At 47.9% G+C, this 8,324-nt stretch overlaps 1 protein-coding gene across 1 annotated transcript; it reads left to right on the forward strand.

Annotated features, from left to right (window-relative positions):
* Positions 1-583: 583 nt before the first annotated feature.
* On the forward strand, positions 584-7,733 carry LOC128357732 (Ig-like V-type domain-containing protein FAM187A). The gene is made up of 4 exons (XM_053318101.1): positions 584-861; positions 4,285-4,650; positions 6,047-6,285; positions 7,501-7,733. Exons 1-4 carry the CDS (start codon positions 584-586, stop codon positions 7,731-7,733), a joined length of 1,116 nt encoding a protein of 371 aa, XP_053174076.1.
* Positions 7,734-8,324: the final 591 nt, after the last annotated feature.

Here is an 8,324-nt window from a genome sequence, read left to right on the forward strand (position 1 = left end):
GAGGGAAGGAAGGAAGGAAGGAAGGAAGGGAGGGAGGAAGGGAGGGAGGAAAGGACGAAGGAAGGAAAGGAGGGAGGAAGGAAGGAGGGAAAGAAGAAGGGAGGAAAGGAAAGAATGAAGGAAAAAAAAGGTAGGAAAGAAGGACACAGGAAAGAAAGAGAGAAGGGGGAGGAAAGAAGGAAGGAGGGAGGGAAGGAAGGAAGGAAGGAAGGAAGGGAGGGAGGAAAGAAGGACAGAGGAAAGAAAGAGAGAAGGAGGGAGGAAAGAAGGAAGGAAGGAAGGAAAGAAAGAAGGAGGGAAGGAAGAATGAAGGAAGGAAGGTAGGAAAGAAGGACAGAGGAAAGAAAGAGAGAAGGAGGGAGGAAAGAAGGAAGGAAGGAAGGAAGGAAAGGAAGAAAAGGGGATGGAGGAAGTACAGACGGAAGGAAGGAAGAAGGAAAGAAAGAAGGAGGGAAGAAAGGGGAATGGGGGAAGTACAGACGGAAGGAAAGAAGGAAGGGAGGAAAGAAGAAACTTGAATCTGATGTAATCTCTGAACCCTCAGCAGACACACTGAGCTCATTTAGTCTCCCGTGTGTTCCAGATGCAGACAGTTGTTTGGTTCTTTAGGAAACATCTGGGCGGCTCCAAGGAGACCCGAGTCCTGACCGATCACCATGGCAACAAGCTGCTGGACACCAGTCGAGTCCCTCACAGCGGCGACCTGCGGAGCCGGTTCTCCATCCGTCTGTTCAGCCTGCTGATCTTCAGAGCCGGGCCGGACGACTCTGGCATCTACATCTGTGGCTCCACACACAAAGACTTCTTCTATGGTTACGACCTGGACGTCCAGCAGGCGCACACGCTCAGTCTCACCCCGAGGTGAGGAGAGAGAGAGAGCGGCCATTACTGGGCTCAGCATTAAAGAACTGGACAGTGATTCCTTCCTTCCTCCCTACCTTGTCATTTCCTCCCTCCTTTCCTTCTTTCCTTCTTTCCTTCCTTCTTCCTTCCTCACTCCTTTCCTTCCTTCTTCCTCCCTTCCTTCTGTCCTTCCTCCCTCCCTCCTTCTTCTTCTTTCCTTCCTCCTTTCCTTCCTTCTTCCTTCCTCACTCCTTTCCTTCCTTCTTCCTCCCTTCCTTCTGTCCTTCCTCCCTCCCTCCCTCCTTCTTCTTCTTTCCTTCCTTCCTTCCTTCTTTCTTCTCATCTTGCTTCCCTCTTCACTCCTCTGTCCTTCCTTCCTTCTCTCCTCTGCCCTTCTTTCCTTCCTTCCTTCTTTCTTTCTTCTCTCCTCTGTCCTTCTTTCCTTCCTTCCTTCCTTCTTTCTTGTCTCCTCTGTCCTTCTTTCTTTCTTCTCTCTTCTGTCCTTCTTCTCCTTCCTTCTTCTTTCTTCTCTTCCTCTGCCCTTCTTTCCTTCCTTCCTTCTTTCTTATCTTCTCTCCTCTGTCCTTCTTTCCTTCCTTCCTTCTTTCTTTCTTCTCTCCTCTGTCCTTCTTTCCTTCTTTCTTCTCTCCTCATAACTGTCAATAACTGGGCTCAGCGTTAAAGAACTGGACACTGATGATGATGAATGTGTGATTTTACTGATACCATTGATTCACTGCTGTATTGACTCTCACAGTTGGCAGGAAGCTGGTTTTAAACAAAGATGCTCTCTTTCCTCCCTTCCTTCATCCCCCTTTCTTTCTTCCTTCTGTCCTTCCTTCCTCCCTCTCTCCCTCCTCTCTTTCTTTCCTCCCATTACCTTTCCTTCCTCCCTCTTTTCCTTTCTCTCCCTGCTTCTTTCTTCCCTCCCTTCCTTCCTTCTTCCTTCTGTCCTTCTTCCTTCCTTCTTCCTTCCTCACTTGCTTCTTCCTTTATTCCTTCCTTCCTTCTTCCTTCTCCCTCCTTTCCTTCCTTCTTCCTTCCTCCCTCTTTTTCTTTCTCTCTCCTTTCCTCCCTCCCTCCTTCTTCTTCTTCTTTCCTTTCCTCCCTTCCTCCCTCCTCCTACCTTCTTCTTTCCTTTCCTCCTTTCCTCCCTCCCTCCTACCTTCCTTCCTCCCTTCCTCCCTCCTTCCTCCCTTCCTCCCTCCTTTCATTCCTTCCTTCTTCCTCCCCTCCTTTCCTTCCTTCCTTCCTTCCTTCCTTCCACCCTCCCTCCTTCCTTCTTTCCTCCCTCCCTCCTTCCTTCCTTCTTCCTTCCTCCCTCCCTCCCTCCTTCCCTCTTTCCTTCCTTCTTCCTACCTACCTTCCTTTCCTTCCTTCTTCCTCCCTTCCTCCCTCCTTTCTTTCCTTCCTTCCTTCCTCCTTCCTCCCTCCTTCCTTCCTTCCTTCCTTCCTTCCTCCCTCCTTAAATACAGGCCATTTACCATTTCATCTAATATATACTTACAAGTTAACGTCTAACACTGTCCATCTGGTTGTGTGTTACCATCTTAGGACTTTACATCCTGATAAATACTCTACTGGTGCTACAGGATGAAGTTTCTTATTATACAGAACTCTAATAACAGAAATGCTGTGACACATTTGCATGAACAGAAAATTAAAATCTTTTCTGTGCCAAATGAGAGACAGCACTGGAGCATTGTGGGATGACTGACTGAACAGACAGACATAAAATGATTCCTTCTTTCCTCCCTTCCTTCCATCTGTCTTTCCTCCCTCCTTCTGTCTTTCCTCCCTCCCTCCTCTCTTTCTTTCCTCCCCATTACCTTCCTTCTTTCCTCTGTTCTTCTTTCCTTCCTCCCTCCCTCTTTTCCTTTCTCCCTCCTTTCCTCCTTTCCTCCCTCCTACTTTCCTTCTTTCCTTTCCTTTCCTTTCCTCCCTTCCTTCCTCCTTCCTTTCCTTCTTTCTTCCTCCCTTCCTTTCCTTCCTTCTTCCTCCCTCCTACCTTCCTTCCTCCTCATTTTCTTTCCTCCCCATTACCTTCCTTCTTTCCTCTGTCCTTCTTTCCTCCCTTCCTCTTTTCCTCCCTCCCTCCTTTCCTTCCTTCCTTCCTCCTTTCCTTCCTTCTGTCCTTTCCTTCCTTCTTCCTTCCTTCCTTCCTTCCTTCCTTTCTTCCTTCCTCCTTTCCTTCCTTCTTTCTTCCTTCCTTCCTTCCTTCCTCCCCTCCTTCCTTTTTCCTCCTTTCCTCCCTCCTTTCCTTTCCTCCCTTCCTTCCTCCCTCTTTTCCTTCCTTCCTCTCTAATAACAGAAATGCTGCGGCACATTTGCATGAACAGAAAATGAAAATCTTTTCTGTGCCAAATGAGAGACAGCAGTGGAGCATTGTGGGATGACTGACTGACATAAAATGACCCCGTCTGTTTTGACTGTTCCTTCTTTCCTTCCTCCCTCCCTCTTTTCCTTTCTCCCTCCTTCCTCTTTCCTCCCTTCCTTCTGTCCTTCCTCCCTCCCTCCTCTCTTTCTTTCCTCCCCATTACCTTCCTTCTTTCCTCTGTTCTTCTTTCCTTCCTCCCTCCCTCTTTTCCTTTCTCCCTCCTTTCCTCCTTTCCGCCCTCCCTCCTACTTTCCTTCTTTCCTTTCCTTTCCTTTCCTTTCCTCCCTTCCTCCTTCCTCCTTCCTTTCCTTCCTTCTTCCTCCCTCCTACCTTCCTTCCTCCTCATTTTCTTTCCTCCCCATTACCTTCCTTCTTTCCTCTGTCCTTCTTTCCTCCCTTCCTCTTTTCCTCCCTCCCTCCTTTCCTTCCTTCCTTCCTCCTTTCCTTCCTTCTGTCCTTTCCTTCCTTCTTCCTTCCTTCCTTCCTTCCTTTCTTCCTTCCTCCTTTCCTTCCTTCTTTCTTCCTTCCTTCCTTCCCCCCTCCCCTCCTTCCTTTTTCCTCCCTTCCTTCCTCCTTTCCTTCCTTCTTCCTCCCTCCTACCTTCCTTCCTCCTCATTTTCTTTCCTCCCCATTACCTTCCTTCTTTCCTCTGTCCTTCTTTCCTCCCTTCCTCTTTTCCTCCCTCCCTCCTTTCCTTCCGTCCTTTCCTTCCTTCTTCCTTCCTTCCTTTCTTCCTTCCTCCTTTCCTTCCTTGTTTCTTCCTTCCTTCCTTCCTTCCTCCCCTCCTTCCTTTTTCCTCCCTTACTTCCTCCTTTCCTCCCTCCTTTCCTTTCCTCCCTCCCTCCCTCCCTTCCTTCTTCCTCCCTTCCTCCCGGAAAATTAAAATCTTTTCTGTGCCAAATGAGAGACAGCAGTGGAGCATTGTGGGATGACTGACTGAACAGGAACGCCTCAATTAAATCCACGACTAAGAAATAAGAAATTATTCTAATGAATGAATCAAAATGTATAAAACATGTTGAACCACTCATGTGAGCGTCTTCAATTGTGGATCATTCTTCTAGGCTCGTTTCGAATTCAAGAGATCACAAGAAACTAAAAGAAAGAAAAGGACTCGGCTCCAATAAGCCTCTGTACCGAGTCTTCACCAGCTTCCGGGCCTGGTCAGTGTGCGACCGCTGTGGAGTGCCAGGGGAGCAGGTCCGCGTTGGACTCTGCTACATCCACTCCAACTTCCTGCATGTACGCTTCAGACGGGCCAATCAGACTGTGGCGTCGTGCGGCTCGGGGGCGGTACCGAAGGCTTTCAGCCGTCTGAAGGAAAGCAGAGCAGGCGCCAAGATGGAGGTTAAAAGCTGTGAAGTGACGTGTGAAAAACAAGCTCCGCCTCCGTCCAAACTCCACGCTTTTATGGCATTTCTAGGGTACAGGTAAGTACATATATGCCTTTTCCACCGAGCTGGAGCCAGTGCTGGTTTGGAGCCAGTGCTGGTTCGGAGCGAGTGCTAGAGTCAGTGCTCAGTTGGTGCTAATCCAAGCACCTCTTACGAACCTGTTGCTTTTCCACCGGCAAGGAGCCACGTGATTACGTCACTGTATAATGCAAACGTTAGCCCCACTAGCTGGCTAATAAACGCTAACCCTGCTAGCCGGCTAATGAACGTTAGCCCCGCTAGCAAGCTAATAAACGTTAGCCCCGCTAGCCAGCTAATAAACATTAGCCCCGCCCCCAGTCAGCTGACATACTCGGTTCTTGCTTTAGACCAGCAAAGAGTTGGTGCTTGCTCTGGCTCCCGTTCTGAGGCTCCGGGCTGGAACTTTGGTGGTGGAAAAGCAAAGAACCGGTGCTTAGTCAGGCTCTGGCTCCGAACCAGCACCGGCTCCAGCTTGGTGGAAAAGGGGTAATAGATGGGTAGACTTTCTAAGGACAGATGCATTTTCAAAGTTCTAGTTATAATGATTTGCCTGGTTAATATTCAGGCAAGACAAAGCCCCACCAGCATCCTCTAAAAGCTTCAGTTTTAATACACCAACACCATACAACACTGCTGCAGGAAACCAACAGCATACTGATGATTTTACCATTGACTGTGATGTAATTGGACTATATGGGACTGGACTGGACTGTGATGTTATTGGACTGGACTGGACTGTGATGTAATTGGGCTGTATGGGACTGGACTGGACTGGACTGTGATGTTATTGGACTGGACTGGACTGGACTGTGATGTAATTGGACTGGACTGGACTATGATGTAATTGGACTATATTGGACTGGACTGTACTGTGATATTATTGGACTGGACTGGACTGTGATGTAATTGGGCTGTATGGGACTGGACTGGACTGGACTGTGATGTTATTGGACTGTGATGTAATTGGACTGGACTGGACTGGACTGTGATGTCATTGGACTGTATGGGACTGGACTGGACTAGACTGTGATGTAATTGGACTGGACTGGACTGTGATGTAATTGGACTGGACTGGACTGATGTTATTGGACTGGACTGGACTGTGATGTAATTGGGCTGTATGGGACTGGACTGGACTGTGATGTAATTGGACTATATGGGACTGGACTGGACTGTGATGTAATTGGACTATATGGGACTGGACTGGACTGGACTGTGATGTAATTGGACTATATGGGACTGGACTGGACTGGACTGTGATGTAATTGGACTGTATGGGTCTGGACTGTGATGTATTTGGACTGGACTGGACTGGACTGTGATGTAATTGGACTGGACTGGACTGTGATGTCATTGGACTATAAGGCTAAATAATAATAATAATGCTTCAGTTCCTGTCCCTGTGTTGTAGTTCTGCCTCCATGACAGCTGAGGTGCCGGTCCTCTACCTGAACCACCCGGCAGACCGCATCCTGGCCCTCGGCTGCCCCGGGGCCCGACCCAACATGGCCGTGGCCTGGGACCGAGGATCTGAACGCATCTACAGATCTGAGCACTTGGCAGGTCGTAACGTCGACGCCACAACACCCAGACTGACGATAGACACCGGACACCACCTGGTCTTCACCCCCGCCAAAACCCAGGACTCAGGTAGGACTGTTCGCTGCTGGCGTCCATAGCTGTCTTGTGTCATCTGTTAACCCTCAGAACCCCAAATCCACCACTTATTTTTAAATGACTGGCGTTTACCAGGCGGGGAGTTCTGGTCCTCTGAAATGAGGCCAACCAGGAAGTAACTTAGAGCTGCATTCTATCAAAAGGCCACCAGGGGGCGACCGTCTCTATACAAGTCAATGGAGAATTCACCAACTTCTCACTTGATTTCTAACCTCAGTAAACGTTTTCAAAATGTGTTTATGGTCTCAATCGCTAGTTTAAAGCCTTCTTCAATGCAGTATGATGTTCATTTGGGACATTTTGGCCTCCCTGATTTTATATGTGATGATAAAGCAGGGTATGCATTAGGGCGTGGCTACGTCCTGATTGACAATTGATTGACCAATGTCCTCGAGATCCAGCCCTCGTAACCATAGCAACCTCTCCGCTCTGCCCCATGGCTCCGCCTCATGCCCATATAAGTAGAATCAGTGTTTTTACTTTTCCCAGCATGCACCTGAAATTTCCAAGATGGCGCTGCCTAGATTAGAAACTATTGGCTTCCGAGCAGCAGTCCACAAACTAATGGGTGACGTCACGGATGTTACGTCCATTTCTTATATACAGTCTGTGACATTTACAAACAATTTGTCCAATCCAAAATATTAAAAAACTGGTGTAATCGTCAGATTCTCAAGTTTCTGAGGGTACCTGAATGAATGTTTTTGAAAGGATAAAATCAGAGAAATCCAATTTCCGTTTTACTTTTTTGTAATGATTTATAGCTTTAAATTTTGTTACACTGCATGAAGACATAATTGAGTTACATCAGCCTATAGACATGGTTGTCCTGAATCTATAGAGGTGCAGGACTTCACTATGCAGAGGAGACAGAAGCAAAAAACGACCAGAAACTGCTGCCTGAGATTCAGAGGGTTAACCCTCCTGTTGTCCTCCAGTCAAGGAAGGAAGGGAGGAAGAAGGAAGGAAAGGAGAGAGGAAAGAAGGATGAAAAGGAGGAAGCAGGATGGAAAGGAGGGAGGAAAGGAAAGAAGGAAAGGAGGGAGGGACGAAAGAAGGAAGGAGGGAGGGAGAAAGAAAGGAAAAGAGGAAGGGAGGAAAGGAAATAAGGAAGGAAGGAAGGTAGGAGGGAGGAAAGAAGGAGCTCAAACTGCAGTTATTGAAAAGTCTTTTGGTTTGTTATCTCAGGTATCTATCACTGCTGGCTTCAGGGTCGCCGAGCCGCTGAGATACGTCTCCTGGTCTACGCCCATCTGGGTCGGGGTCGGTCAGTGATGTCACACCCCGACTTCCTGTTAGCTGTGAAGATGGTGTTGAAGTCATACGCTGCCATGACGGCCGTGTTCTGCCTGCTGGTGTTCGGCAGAGCTGGAGTCAGAATCTACCGAGACACCAGAGACAGAGACGCACACGTGGATTAAACTCATGGAAACACAGGAAGTTGTGTAGTTAGCATGGACTTCCTTCTTTCCTCTGTCCTTTCCTTCCTTCTTCCTCCCCATTACCTTCCTTCTTTCCTCTGTCCTTCTTTTCTTCTTTCCTCCCTCCCTCCTCCCTCCCTTCCTTCCTTCCTTCCTTGACTCGAGGACAACAGGAGGGTTGTTAACAAAATTATGAAAATGCACCAGAATTTTTCAGCTAAAAACATGATCAATATATAATTGCTGCTGCAAAGACTCAAACCCTTGTCTCCTGCACTAATGACAGATATGCTAGCCATTACATCACCACTTTGGTCCTACACAGGCGGGGAGTTCTGGTCCTCTGAAATGAGGCCAACGAGGAAGTAACTTAGAGCTGCATTCTATCAAAAGGCCACCAGGGGGCGACCGTCTCTATACAAGTCAATGGAGAATTCACCAACTTCTCACTTGATTTCTAACCTCAGTAAACGTTTTCAAAATGTGTTTATGGTCTCAATCGCTAGTTTAAAGCCTTCTTCAATGCAGTATGATGTTCATTTGGGACATTTTGGCCTCCCTGATTTTATATGTGACGATAAAGCAGGGTAT

Source organism: Scomber japonicus, chromosome 4, assembly GCF_027409825.1.
Source record: "Scomber japonicus isolate fScoJap1 chromosome 4, fScoJap1.pri, whole genome shotgun sequence".
Taxonomy (NCBI): Eukaryota; Metazoa; Chordata; class Actinopteri; order Scombriformes; family Scombridae; genus Scomber; species Scomber japonicus.